Below are 14,882 nucleotides of genomic sequence, written 5' to 3'. Positions count from 1 at the left end.
TTTCAGCTGTCCACACCACAGCAGTGGGCAACGAGCTTAAAGCCCCTGATGGCTCTGGGCGCTGACTCTCACCAGTGGCTGTACAGTCGTCTTTTAAGATGGAACCATTTTTATTTTGCAGAAAGAGAACTTGTACTGGAAGTTGAGAGGATGAGGCTTGAACATGGAATAAAACGTCGAGACAGGTCACCTTCTCGTTTAGATACATTTCTAAAAGGCATAGAAAAAGAACGAGATTTTTATAAGAAGGAGCTAGAAAAACTTCAGCATATAATACAGCGAAGATCTTGTTCTGCACGTGAAAAATATCCCAATTTAAAAACACTGGAAAAACATCACACTTCGAAAACACCAGAGAAGGTAATATTTATTTATAACAATAACTCATTAACAAACTTTTCTGTTTTAATTATAATATTAAATGTAACATAATGCATACTCACTTAGGAACTCTTCATTAATTTCAATACCTGCTTTCTTCCATGACCTGGACTGTAGGAGCATTTTATTAGTTAGTTAAGGTCCTTAAGTACAGAGAGTAACGTCCTGATTCCTGGAAACTCAAGATTGAATCACCATGGCTTGGGAACAGTGCAGAGGTTAGCTGGGCTTCTAGAAACTTCTAGTAACTGCCTAAGGTTTCCTTTCTCTCTAGGCTGTTATCAGTTGCATTTTCTCTTCCAAAGAGAATTGACTTTGTTCACATGACTGACAACATTGCTTCATGGAATTCCCAGCTTTATATCAGTCAAGAAGTTACATTGTACTAACAAAGCATCTTCCGTATTCACTACAGGATGGGAAAATAGTGGAAACTGAAATTGATTATTCCACTTTTTCATTATAAGCACCTTTCCAAGTTGGTAGTCTAAAAATGCTCTTTTAACACCAGTTCATTGTATTTTTTTTAAAAGGGAAAAAAATCAGATTCAATTTAAAGACACAAGTCTGAAATTATTTGCAAAATGTCCATTATTCTTGTGATTATATTTATTTGAAGGGTTGGAGAAAAATGAAAATGCCATTTAGCCTAATAACTTGTAAGCTATCTGCAAGTAAGCTATCTGCAAATCAACTCACCTTAGGACTTGAAGAATCATTTATCATTTCTCAGTGTCAAAATTTATGCAGATTTCTCTTTTGAATATTCTGCATTAAAGATACTGCTGTACACAGTTTCTTCCAAACAGAACAAATTATGTGTTTTAGCAACTAGCACAACATGATCTCTCCAAAGAAAACATTGGAATTAGATAGATAGATAGATAGATAGATAGATAGATAGATAGATAGATAGATAGATAGATAGATATAGATATATATATATCTGTCTATAGATAGATAGATATCTTCATATGTTTCTTTATCAATTTCTGTAGTAATCACAGTTTCTTACACATCTCCCAATATCATATATAACTGTGGATCATCAGCCTTGGCTTTGTTATTAGGAGGGGCCATTACTTGGAAAAAGATACCATTCTTGGAAGAGTGGAGGGTCAGTGAAAGAGAGGAACATTCTTAAGATGGATTGACATTGTAGCTATAACAAGGATCAAGTGTCTCCAAGATGCTCAGGAGGCACAGCATAGGGCAAGGTTCAGATCTGTTGTCCAAAGGGTCGCTGTGTGTCATAGTCAATTAGACAGCACGAGTAATCTTCCTCAGAGCTAGCTCTCAGTCGTTTGGCATTTCCATGTAAATTTGCTCATCCAGGCTGCACCTGATGAGATCCAGAGGCTCCTCTGCTGTGTTGGTAGTTTGTTGCTGATAGCCGTTCTAATGCCAGCTTCAAGACAGTATTCTTCAGTGTATCAGGAACACTATATCTGATGTTGGTGGAGTGCCTTCCCTACCTGTTCCCCACTTGACTTTCCTCCTTTTATTTGAATTTGAGCTGGTCCACATCGTCTTCATGTTTTAAACCCTTTTATTGGTATTATTTTTTTTTTACAATATCTTTTAGACAATCTTTATTATTGTATTTTATATAATCATTCATATACACTGTATTTTATAAAATCAATCATTATTGATCTATGCTTGTTATTACTCCATCTTTGAGTCCCCATCAAATATTTCCTATTTCTTCACCGCACTCATCCACTCACTAAACTCTACTATGTAGTGATTTCCACCCTTCTTTAGGGAATTTATACACATCTTACACATTATCCTTCTATTTTTACAATAATGGTTTTATGCAGTATTTGTCCTTTAAGACTGAGTTAGCTCACTCAGTAAAATGTCCTGCAGGCTCTCCTATATTATATAATATTTTACTAAATTGCTACTCCTTGGTGCTTCACAGCATTCCATTGTGTGAATGTCCCACAGTTTCTCAATCTGTTCCTTTTTTATGAACATTTGGACCGTTTCCATATTCTTGCTATTTTGAACAATGCTGCTATGAACACAAGTGCATATATCTCCATTCATGTTTCAGTTCTAATTTCCTTGGAGTATATTCTTAGACATGGAATAGCTGGGTAATATAGAATTTCTATGTTCAGCTCTTTGAGGAAACACCAAATTGCCTTCTACAGTGGTTGCACCATTTTAAAATCACCAGCAGAGCAATCTCTCCACATCCTCTCCAACATTTATTGCTTACTATCCTTTTAAACTTTGCTGCTGCTACTGGAGTGAGATGGTATCTAGTTATTGTTTTGTTACATCTTGCTTATTGTCAGTGATTTTGAGAATTTCTTCATGTGTTTGCTGTCCATCTGAAAGCCTGCTTTTGGGAAAAAGTCTTCCTATATCCTTCCCTCATTTTGTTATTAGGTTATGAGTCTTTCTTGTGGAGGTCTAGTAGTAGTCTATAAATATTCTTTATGAAAACTTTGACTTCGCTGTTATAGTCAAATTCCCACCCCTGCCCCCCAGTCTTTAGGGTTTTTCACCTGACTGGACAAAGTTTTTGAGATACACAGAGACTTAACTTTTAGAAGGTCTCATTTGTTGATTTTATCCTTTGTGCATTTCTGGCTATATTTACAAACCTAGTTATACCATTTGTTAGAGCTTCTAAGTTTGGTTTCATTTTGTCTTTTGTGATCCTTACGGTTTTGAACTTTGCTACTAGGTTTCTTTTTTTTTTTTCCTTGTATTTTGTCTGCATTTTATTTTTTTTCCTGTAATTATATTTTATTAATTTTCATAAACATTTACAGAGATTTTGGGCTTCCACTCATTCATTGTTGCACTATTCTCTCTACCCTCCTCCCAGTTTGTTCTTGTCCAAATGCCACAGTGTTTGTCAAAGCCAGTTCTGATTAATCTTCTTTGTCAGTGTGTCCTTTGCCATTCCCTATCACTCCTCCCTGAGAGAGACTTCACCCTGAGTCATAAGGAAAAGGGGATGGCGTATTCTCTTAGCTACTTCCTGCTGAAAAGGGACGCTGTGGGTTTCAGGGTGAAGATCTTCTCTCACTACTCTAAAGGGCCCCTTTGGCAGTAGGAAACACATAGACTATTATGGAGATTGATTGTGGAATTTAGATGCACTCTTATTGATTGTGCTTGGCCATACATGTTCATATCCTTGAAGATGTATCATGGGGGTGTTGCAACCTAGAAGACACAAATTTGACTAACAAGTTATAAGTACATGAGTCAAAAATTATGGAAAAGTAAAAGAAAAGGTTCTTTCCTTGTTTTACAAACCCTCCCCCAGGTCCCCTCCACCATGTAGCCCTCGCTCTAGACTCCTGTCATGACAGAAATACCTAGTTATATATCTCTTTTAAACAGTTTTCTCCCTCCTCTGTTTGAGTGCAGTATACATTATTGAACCCATCTTACTCAGTCTCTCCCCAACCCCAAGGACAGTCCCATTCTACAACAGTGGCATCATGTAATATTTGTCCTTTTGTGACTGGGATATTTCACTCAGCATAATGTTCTCCAGAGTCAACCATTTTGAATAATATTGCATGAGTTCCTTGGTTTTTAATACAGCATAGTATTCCATTGTGCGAATATACCACAGCTTCTCTAGCCATTCGTTTGTTGATGGGCTCTTAGGTTGTTTCCAACTCCTTGCTATTGTGAACAAAGCTGCAATAAACATGGGTGTGCATATATCTGCTTGGATGTCAGCTATGGTCTCTTCAGGGTATATTCCCAGTAGTGGAATTGCTGGGTCAAATGGTATCTCTATTTGCAACTTTTTGAGAAAGCGCCATACTGCTTTCCACAGGGGTTGCACCATTTTACACTCCCACCAACAGTGAATCAGGGTTCCAGTTTCTCCACAACCTCGCCAGCATTTGTTGCTTGCTGTTCTGTTAAATTTTGCTATTACTATTGGTATTATTTTAAATGAACTATATTTCATGAGAGGCAAAAAATCATGTTTCTTTTTTAGGTTTTAATTGTTTTTAGTTTTAGGATTATTAAATTCTTCAAATATTTTTTTCCCCCAAGCTTCTTTGCTTTGGAAGTCAGAGAGACATTTATGACTATAGCATTATCTACATTTTAAATACAATTCCAGGGAATTGAGGGAGAATTCATTAAAACTCAAAATATTAGCTGAAATATCAATTTCATAGTTTTGTTCATAAAGATCTTCTATCCACTATCAAGCAAGTTCAAGTCTTTTTCTTCTTAGATTTTGATTTTTTTAACCTTATTGGCTGATGGCTGAATTTTGTATACAGTTGTCAGTGTAACTACTGTTATATATTATCAGAATTGGTAGATAGAAATAAACAGTGTAAGTTAATACACACACACACACATACTTAAAACCCCGCAGCAAAAAAAGTTGTTTTAAAAATATAAAGAGGACTTATTAAATCATTGAATTTCATAATTTTCATTATATAGAAAAGTTTCTTTCTTTGACTACTAAACAGCAATGAGTAGACACATATTTCTGAGTGTTTCATCTAAATTTTTATTCAGTGATTCCACTGTTGAGAGAAACAATATTGGTAAGGTAGGAGAATTAGTAAATTAGTTATTTTTCTGAACTTTAGAGTGTCAACACAAATTACTAACATAGGAGTGGGTAGTAAATAGATGAATGAAATGAGTTAACTAAAGAGTGTTTGCTCTATCTAAAATGATATAACTTGAAGTATACTTGGAAACAGTTTGTTGACAAACAACCAAAAAATCCCTGTAAAGATTTTATACTTGATGTGAACATTTTATTGTTACGTATCATCGAGTCAGGTATGACTCATCGCAACCCTCTCAGCAAGAGATCTGAATTTTGTCCTATCCTGTGCTGTTCTCACAATTCCTGACACACAATAGCCCATGCTGCAGTCACCATGCCAATCTTCCTGGTTGGTAGTCTTCCTCTCTTCTGGCATCCTTCCACCTTCCATTGACTAGCCTTCCTCTCCAGTGAATAGCCTCTCCTCGCAGCATGATAAGAGTATGTGAGATGAAGTTTTATCATCATTGCCTCGAAGGGCACTCTGGCTGCACCTTCTCCAAGACATACCTGTTTGTTCTTTTGTCATTTCATGGGATAATCTATACTCTTCTCCATTAAGAAGATGGAGGAACAGTGAAACTCGCTTTGCATTCAAGTGAACATTTAGCATAGACATAGTTTGTTGGTATGTAATAACTCGGAAAAATGTTGACATTTTTAGTATTGATGATTGCATCATCAACAATGCACCTGTTAATTCATTATTGTCTATGGGAGTCCCTGCTTCACCTTATCTTCACCATGGTTCCCACTGTGTGTTGAGTTTAATGTAATGGGAAGTACTTTGAAGCTGGGGACCTGATTTAAATGAGAACTCTGCAAACTGGCATTATAACTTTAAAGATACTTCTTAACTCCTGGAGCCTTGGTTTCCTCATCGGCAAAGTGAAGAAATAACTGCAGCCTTTTGTAAAGATTACATGGAAGATTGCAGAAGGCTGCTAGAGATTGAGTTGTTGTTGTTGTTGTTGTTGTTGTTAAGTGCTTTCGAGTTGCTTGTAACTCATAGCAACCCTGTGTACAACAGTTCTGAACCCTTCTATTCTCTGCCTACCTTATCGTCTCTAACACACCCACCTCCATTAACCTAGTCACTGAGTCATTCCATCTCATTAAGGGTCTTTCCCCTCTTGTGCTGTCCCTCCACACCCCAAGCATGATGTCCCTCTCCAAGGACTGGTCTCTCAGCATGCCCAAATATGTCAGAGGAAGCTTTAGAATCCTTGCCTTCAAGGAATAGCCTGGTTTCACCTTCTTCAGGATGAACCTGTTTATTCTCCTAGCGGTTCATGGTATATTAAATACTTTCCTCCAGCACCACAATTCAAAGACATCAGTTCTTCTACCATCCCTAGTCATTGTCCAGTTCTCTGATGCATAGCAAGTAACTGCGAAGACCATGGTCTGGATCAGGCATACTTTGGTCTCCAGACTGACATCATGGCTTTACAGTATTCTGGAGAGGTCCCAGACAGCAGATTTTACCAGTGCAATTAGTTTTTTTATTTCCTGGCTGCTGGTACCAAGAGTGGATCAAGTTATTTCCTCCTAAAGATGTGGTGAAGTTCTAACGCCTATGACTGAATGTAATCCCATTTGAGAATGATTTTTCATTATGTTAATGTTGCTATATAAATTGTGTCTTAAAACTAATGACACATACGATATAAAAGAGCAGATTAGACGCAAAAGCAAGAAAAACTAATGGGAGATATATGCCATGTGGAGATGTCCAAGGAATACAGCGAATGCCATGACTAGAGAAGTTGAAACAAGGATTCACACACACACCCCAGAGTAAAACAGAGTTTCCCCCTTGGGTTGGTACCTTGAATTCAAACTTCTAGGCTCATCTTGAGCTGTGAGAAAAAAAAACTTCTGTTCTTTAACATCAACCACTTGTGGTATTTCTGTTACAGTCACAGCAGGAAGGTCAGCTATAGGTGGGTTTCAGCTCAACAGCATACAACAACATAGTGACCCTGTGAACAACAGATCTGAACCTATTCTATCCTATCCCATCCTCATAGTCTCCAATACGTTTGATACCATTGTTAACAGTCATTGTGTGTATTCATTTTGTTGAGGGTCTTCCTCTCTTTCTCTGATCCTCCACATTTCCTAGCATGATGCCTTTTTCCAAGGATTTGCCCTTCCTGACAACATGCCTAAAGTACGTAAGGTGAATAAGCATCCTTGCCTCTTGAGCACCTTGGTTGCAACGTGTTTCCTTCAATGCAGACTTGTTTGTTCTTTTGCTAGTCCATGGGATATTATAATCCAGGAGTTCTCAAAAATTATCATACATTAGAATCACTTTGAGTTGGTTTGGGATAGGTCCCATATTTTACTTATCTGCCAAGTTCCTTGATGCTGATACTGCTGATCTGGTAACTGTACTTGAAGTAGCACTAGTATGAACAGTTGGAGGAGGAGTTGAAAATTCTGGTGGCATCTGGTTAAGTACTATCATGGGAAGCTGGCACCTTCCTGGGACCCTGAAGGCCAGGAAACTTGCCCCAGTGTTGCTCCTGCTTTCTAGTGCTCTTGTGTCCTGCTTTCATTCTTGATTTGAAAAAAAACTTCAATAAAGAGTCACTGGGGGTGCAAACTATTAACCATCTTGGCTGCAAACCAGAAGCTTGGTAGTTTCTTTGCAGAGGTACCTCTAAAGAAAGCCTAACCACTTAGGAACAATCAGCCTCTGAAAACCCAGAGTAAAACCACCATTCTACTCTGACACACATGGACTCACCTTAAATTGGAATGGGATACAGGCAGATGCTTTGCCATTCACAGCTAGCATCTTATGATCCTGTGACAACCATGGTTTGGTAATTACAAAAAATGGTAACTTCTGTTTTTAATTCCGTTTCAGGGTGATTACAATGCAGACATTTGTCTGATTACAAGAGAAAGAGATGAACTTCATTGTATGCTGGAAAGATTTGAAAAGCATATGGAGGAAATACAGTCCAATGTTAAATTACTGACTGCTGAAAGAGATAAACTAAGTGTCTTATATAATCAAGTAAGAAGTTGATTATACCCGGACCAAAGGATTATATAGAACCAGCTGACTATAATTAAACCACTGTGTCTTCAGATTACTCTACTGCTGTGAACCTTGTGGTAGTAGTCCTCCTTGATTAGAATTATAGTCATTTCTACTATGCTGCTCCCAAAGCTGAACCTTCTTTTATTTTTCTGTATTTACTCTTTCTATATTCTACATTATCTGTATGTTTGTATCTGCTAGAGATAGTATTGTACAACTTCCTAGACCAGGTCTTATATTCTAAGTGTATCTTTGCGATTCAGCTACGTTGGGATATGGCCAATGGAGTGATAAGTTGAGTTTAGTTGACTTTACTATTTAAATATACTGGATACCAAGAACTGAGCCTTTGGTTTAAAAAATATATCTGTCTGTCTATATCTATCTATTTATCTATCTATCTATCTATCCATCCATCTATCCATCCATCCATCCATCCATCCATCCATCTATATCTTTAGGAAAGAGAGGATCAAAGCCTCCAATGTCAGAGGGCTAGGTGAGTCTGAGCATAGGATGATATATATTACCTAAATTTGTTTGCAGATTGTTCTCCTATGAGCTTCTGCTTCTACTTTGAAAGAAGGACAGGCAAGTTAAAGGTCAAATTGAAAGAGTGTTTTTCACACTTTGAGCTTTGCTTGGGTTTTGCAGTGCAAAGTTCTAAGGCCGTACCAACGTGAATGTCCTCCATCTTCTCTGATCTTGGAAGCTGTGCAGAATGAGGCCTGGTTAGTACTTGGATCAGAGAACACCTGAGAATACTAGATGTTGTAATCTTTTAGGTTCTTGCAGTATAATCCAAAAGGAGATGAGCTTCTAAGGTTGTGCCTTTCTGGTGGTTCAGATCTACCAGTGGCTCTGTAAGACAAAGATGGAGAAGCTCCTTTCTTGTGATTTACAGCCTTGGAATCCCAATGAAGAGTCAACCATGAGTCACTTCTGATTTGGGGGCAGTATGGTTTTTGAGAGGTGTGTGAAAAATGATTTGCTTTTTTACTTCTCCATTGTCAGCTGAGATTCCCACATTCCTGAATCTACCATAGTTAATTAATACTTTCCCTCTGCTTTCTAGTTGCCAGAATTTTATGGCTAATACTTCACTCAACAACGCTTTTCATTTTACTATTTCTTAATTCTTTTGTTCTCATTTGTTGAGAATTGAGGAGAGAGCAACAGTAACATGTATTCACTGTATATTTTTGTTTTACCTGGAACCATATCGAAAATGTTTTTTTGTTTTGTCTTTTGTGTTCCTAAAGGCTCAAGAAGAATTATCTGCACTGAAACAGGAATCCACCAAAACAGTCTCCTCAAATATGGCTAGTCTTATGGAGCAGGAAAAAGAGCATATTTTAGCTGAATTGAGGAGGATTATGGTAGAAAAGGATACTTTAAGAGAAAAGTTAAAAGTAAGTTTTTTTTCTTTTTATGATTTTTTTTTATTAATGAACATTTACAGAGACTTTGGATTTCCATTCATTCATTGTTGCAAAAAGTGTTTTAATATCAATAAAGAGATCCCTTGGGGCACAGTGATTAAATGTTCAGTTGCTAACTGAAGGCTTTGTGATTTGAATCCATCAGTCACTTCAAGGATCTGAAAAAGGAATAAAAGTGCTTAAACATTATAAGAGTAGTCTTGATGATGACCTCTTTAATTTATCCTAATCTGTTGGAGAAAAGGTAGGTTCTTATATACATTTTTCTGAGAAGCTAATATTTAGAATTGATACATTAATTTTTCCCATTTCAGCTAACTTCCAATCTGGGCTCTACCACCACAGTACTATAACTATCCTCTTTGTTAAGTGTTCATAGGGTTTTCAAAAGTCTATTATTTAGGAAGCAGCTGGCCCATCCTGCTTCCTAGTCTGTCTTAATAAGGGAGCTCCACCAAAACTTGTCCACAACAGGAAACCTTTTGGAATTTGACACACCACTGGCAAAGATTTCAGTATCACAGCAAGCCCAAGTAATCGCAGTACAGCCAACTGACAGACAGGTGCTGCACCGCTTAGTGCAATGTTCTTTTAAACATGCTCAATAGAAGGAGGCAAGAATGATGAGGCTTTGCTTCACATACTTTGGACATATTGCTAGGAGGTGCTATTCCTTGGAGATGGACATGATGTTGGGAAGAGTGAAGGGTCAGCAGAGGAGAAGAAGACCCTCAGCTAGGTGGATTGGCAAGGTAACTGCTGCAAATGGCCCTTTTATGTCAGGAAGTGAGGATGGCACAGGACAGGACTAGGTTCAGATCTTTTGTTCATAGTGTCACTATGAGTCATACGCAACTCAAAGGCACCTAACAACAACAAACAATATTTTTGAATGTATAGCTGTTAATCATAAGTTGGCATACTATAGCAGTGGAGTCAAATTAGCTCTCTGCCTATTTTTGTATTTTCATGAACTAAAGATGGTATTTACATTTATTAAATGATTGAAAAGCATAGCAAGTGAATACCACTGCTTCATGATATATGGTAATAAGAAAGTCATATTTCATTGCCCCTTAATAAAGTGTTAGTAAACTTAATTGATAGGAACATCATGAGAGATGGAGTATAGATTGAAGTTGTCAGTCATTGCATCTTACTTGGATCTACCATCAACATCTTTTGTACCAGCAGTCAGGAGACACATTGCCTTGGGAAAGTCTGCAGTCAAGGGCCTCTCCAAATTACTGAGGAGCAGTAAAGTTAGTTTGAAGACTAACGTGTACTTGATTCAGGCCATGGTCTTTTTAGTCACTTGCTGTGCATCTGAAAGCTGGACAGTGCATAAGGATGGCAAGAGGAGAATTGATGCCTTTGAGTTTTGAGTACTAGAGATCCCATGGAGTGCCCAAAGAACAAACACATTCTTGGAGAAAGTGCAGCCAGAATTCTTCATGGAAGCATAGTCAGTTGTGCCTAATAACTACAAATAAAGTTCTTGGGATTCCACATTTCTTGGTTTACATATCTATGACTTCTTTGGGCAATAGTGGCAGAAATGAGTAGTTATAGCAGAGACTGGCCCACAAAACCTAAAATTTTCATTATTTGGAGAAGTGTTGACTATCCTATAGACTGCCAAAAGAACAAAATCTGTCTTGCAGAACCTACAACCAGGGAAGGATGGTGAAACTTCCTCTCACATATGTTAGGCATGCTGTCAGAGGAGTCAGTCCTTGGAAAAAGACAACATGCTGGAAACGGTGAAGGATCTTTGAAAGAAGTAGACTTTCAACAAGATGGATTGGCATAGTGACTGTACCAATAAGTTCACACATATCAGAGATCATAAAGATGGTGCGTTAAAGGACAGGCTTCCAATCTCTTGTTCATAGAGTCTCTATGAGTCCATTGATTCAGTGACATATTACATCAGTATACCCTGTGTTAATCCTGTTTTATTAGCATAAGAAAGCAGATTTTGATCGCATGGAATTCTGATCACTGGCATAAGGTTAGAATTTCTATTTTGAGGCTCATAAATGATTCCAGAAGAAAGATGAAAAGATAGTCTTTTAAAACAAATTTTCGTTAAAATTTTATCCTAACAGTTAAGTTTAAGATTGCTTTTGGATAAGATCTTTTATAATACTGTCTGCAAAAAAGTTCTCTGACTAAAAAAATCTTTACCAAAAGGAAAACTTCTGTGCAGTATAGTAGTTTCTGTTGTTAGGTGCCATGAAGTTGATTGAGTACAACTCGTAGTGAGTACAGACAAGTGATCTGAACCCTGTTCTATCCTGTGCCATCCTCACCATCTCTGACACACTCCGCACATTGCTGCAGTCACTTTATCACTCCACCAACTTCACAGTCTTCATCTTTTTCTTTCCTCCCCTCACCTACCCAACACCCCGCACCATCCCAAAAATGATTCCTTTACAAGGAATAACCTTTCCTAGCAACATGCTCCAAGTTTGTGAAACAAAGCTTCATCATCTTTGCCTCCAATGAGCACTTTGACTGCACCTTCTCCAAGATATATCTGTTTGTTCTTTTGGCAGTCAATAGGATTTTCAGCACTCTTCTCCAACACCACAGTTCAAAGACATCAATTCTTCTGTTATTTTTTTCATTGTCCAGTTCTCAGATGCGTATCAAGTGACTGAAAAGATCATGACCAGAGTCAGGTGCACCTTTGTCATCAAACTGATATCATTATTCTTCAATTTGGCGAGGTACTTGACCACAGCCTTACCTAGTGCAATACATCTCCTAATCTGACTGCTGGTACCAAGTATTTTGGTTGTGGATCCAAGTAAGGTGAAGTTGTAGATAGTCTCAGTCTTTTCTCTGTCCATCCTGATGTCTGTCAGTCCAGTGGTGAGGAATTTTGACATGCAATCTATATTGAAGGCTTCAGTTTTTAACTTTCTGAGATAAGTACTTCTAGTCCTTCTAACTTTTAGCAAGCAAGTTATGTCATCTGCAAACTGAAGTTTATTGATGAGTCTTCCTCTAACCCTTATGCCACATTTTTCTTAATAGATTTCAGTTTCTTGAATAATTTGCTCAGTATATAGATTGTGCATGGAGAAAGAATACAACCCTGACACAATTTTTGTTTGTTTGTTTGTTTTTTTCATTTTTAAACCACATAGTGTTCCCTTGCTCTGTTGGTGCAACCTCTTGGTCTACGTACAGGTTTTGTTCTGGAATTCCTGTTCTTCTCTATGTTTGCCATAATTTTGTTAAGATTTACATAGTCAAATGTCTTTGCACAGTCAGTAAAGCACAAATATAGACAGTCATCTGATATTCTTTGCTTTCAACCATAAATACTGCTGAGGATCAGAAATGGCTAGAACAACAGTACATAGAGAACTGCCAGACATTCAAACTGGATTTAGAAAAGACCATGGTGCCCCTGTGGCTGTGACACATCACTGCCAATGTCAGATTGATCATTCTGAAAGCAAAGAATACCAGAAGAATGGTAGTTTTTAGTATAAGCTAATAATTTAACATTTCCCCTTATTTGTTGAAATAACAAGACTATTAAAATAAGATGTAAAATTAAGAGCAAAGAGAAAGTTAACATACATTTTGCTACATCCCTTCTGAGTGGTAGAAGGTAGAATAGACTAGATCTTACTTCAAAACTAAACCAACTGTTTTAATCCTTAAGCCTCCTCCACTGTTACTGTTACTTCCCTGTCACTAGTTGAATCCAGGTACCGTCACTGACTCCTTGCTCTCCGAAAAGCTAATTTGTTCATCAGCTCTTATTGATGCTCCCTTTACATATTCCTGTCATTTATTAAACCTTTCTCATTTGTGAGACTATATTCTAAGTGATCTACATGGGCTTTTCAGATAGATACTATTTGCCAGTAAAAACCCAAACTCAGTGCTGTTGAGACCAAACCTACTGATAGCTGACCCTCCAAGCAGGTTTCTGGAGGCTGTAAGTCCCAGGGGAGGAGATTACCTAGCTTTCTCCCATGGAACCACTGGGGAATTTGAGCTGCAGCGGCCTTTGGATCAGCCAGACAACTTCCTACGAACTATTCTTCCAGAGTTTCCTTTTTATTTACAGTAAGATCTCTGCATATTATTGAGGTTAAATAAGTCACTAGATATGAAGCTGTAAGGAGTCTGGCTCACAGCACTGCTCCTCTGGGACTCTGTTTACTTAGCATTTCCTTACTTCCCTTCTGTTCAGGCCATTATTGTGTCTCACCTTCTTTGCTGTATAAGGGACCTCTATACTTCTAGTCTTATGCTTCATTCAGATCTATATTTCACTCTGGAGATCTTTTAAAAATAGAAAACTGATCATATAACTTTCTGATTAGAGTATTTTGTTTTCAAGTACCTCCATGTTTGACCACCTTTGAAAAGGTGATAACCTATTTCTAAATTGTTGCTTCTTTAAAAAACTCCACAAAACCCAAAGATGAGATTAGAAAGACAGGAAACAATACTACAGGGCTATGCAGGAGATCAGAGTTCCAAACGTGGGAGCTCATGTTTCCGAGTCTAGAGTGAATTACACTGGTAACCGCAGGGCCATGCATCACCAGTGGTTTCAGTCTACCATCACCTCCATGGGAGAAGGATAAGCAGCCTTAGCAATCCCATGTAGGGTTGCAGTGAGTTGAAACCAGCTTGAAGGTCATGAGTAAGTGATGAAAGAACTCAGAGTTCCAGGAATGGGCTGGTCAATAAGAGCTGTTTTTCTGATATTTTACCTTAACCAAACCTTTGCTGCTTCTAAACCAAGGATTAGTACAAAAAGGAACTACTTTTCTCCAACCTCAACTCTCTCTGCCATACCTTACTCACCTCAGGGCTCCAGGCTTCCTGAATATTTTCTTGCCTCCAAACCTACGCAGAGTGTTGACTGGAAAAACACCTTACCTCTTTTCTGTCTTCTCTGAGTGATCCTAAGTTAAACATCATTTCTTCAGACAATAAATGAACACTAAAACTATAGAATCCCTTTTTATATGTGGAAATGAATTTCCTTTCACAGCAAAATATCCCAGAATTTTATTTTCACTCTTTGCTTGAGATTTATCTTTTCTGCTAAGCTGTGCTGATGTCAGCTGTAAGCTTACTGAAAGCAGAAAATACCAGGAAGATATTTACCTGTGTTTTGTTGACTATGCAACAAAATCCATCTGTGTGAATCCTAACAAATGGGTAACACTGCAAAGAATACAAATCCTGAAACCTTAATTATCCTTTTCGGAAACCTGTACTTAGACTAGGAGGCAGTCATTGGACTAGATCAAGGAGACGTTGTTGTTGTTGTTATGTGCTGTCGAGTCGCCTGCGACTCATAGCGACCCTATGTACAACAGCCCTAAACTCCGCTCTGTCCTGTGCCAATGGCACTGTCTCTGACACTCCCATCCCA

General features: G+C 37.9%; 1 protein-coding gene across 1 annotated transcript in view; it reads left to right on the top strand.

The window, feature by feature from the left end:
* The window catches only part of CEP135 (centrosomal protein 135kDa), a 110,338-nt gene that overhangs the window by 47,037 nt on the left and 48,419 nt on the right, over positions 1 to 14,882 (top strand). Inside the window, exons 10-12 of the mRNA XM_006898095.1 lie at positions 122 to 360; positions 7,836 to 7,988; positions 9,278 to 9,427. Coding sequence (XP_006898157.1) covers positions 122 to 360; positions 7,836 to 7,988; positions 9,278 to 9,427 — 542 coding nt within the window. The remainder of the gene's footprint in view (positions 1 to 121; positions 361 to 7,835; positions 7,989 to 9,277; positions 9,428 to 14,882) is intronic.

This window comes from Elephantulus edwardii, unplaced genomic scaffold (genome assembly GCF_000299155.1).
Source record: "Elephantulus edwardii isolate Elephantulus edwardi_28Jun2011 unplaced genomic scaffold, EleEdw1.0 scaffold00220, whole genome shotgun sequence".
NCBI lineage: Eukaryota > Metazoa > Chordata > Mammalia > Macroscelidea > Macroscelididae > Elephantulus > Elephantulus edwardii.
The sequence above is the reverse complement of the archived record's forward strand: the minus strand, read 5'-3'. Positions and strand labels throughout refer to the sequence as shown.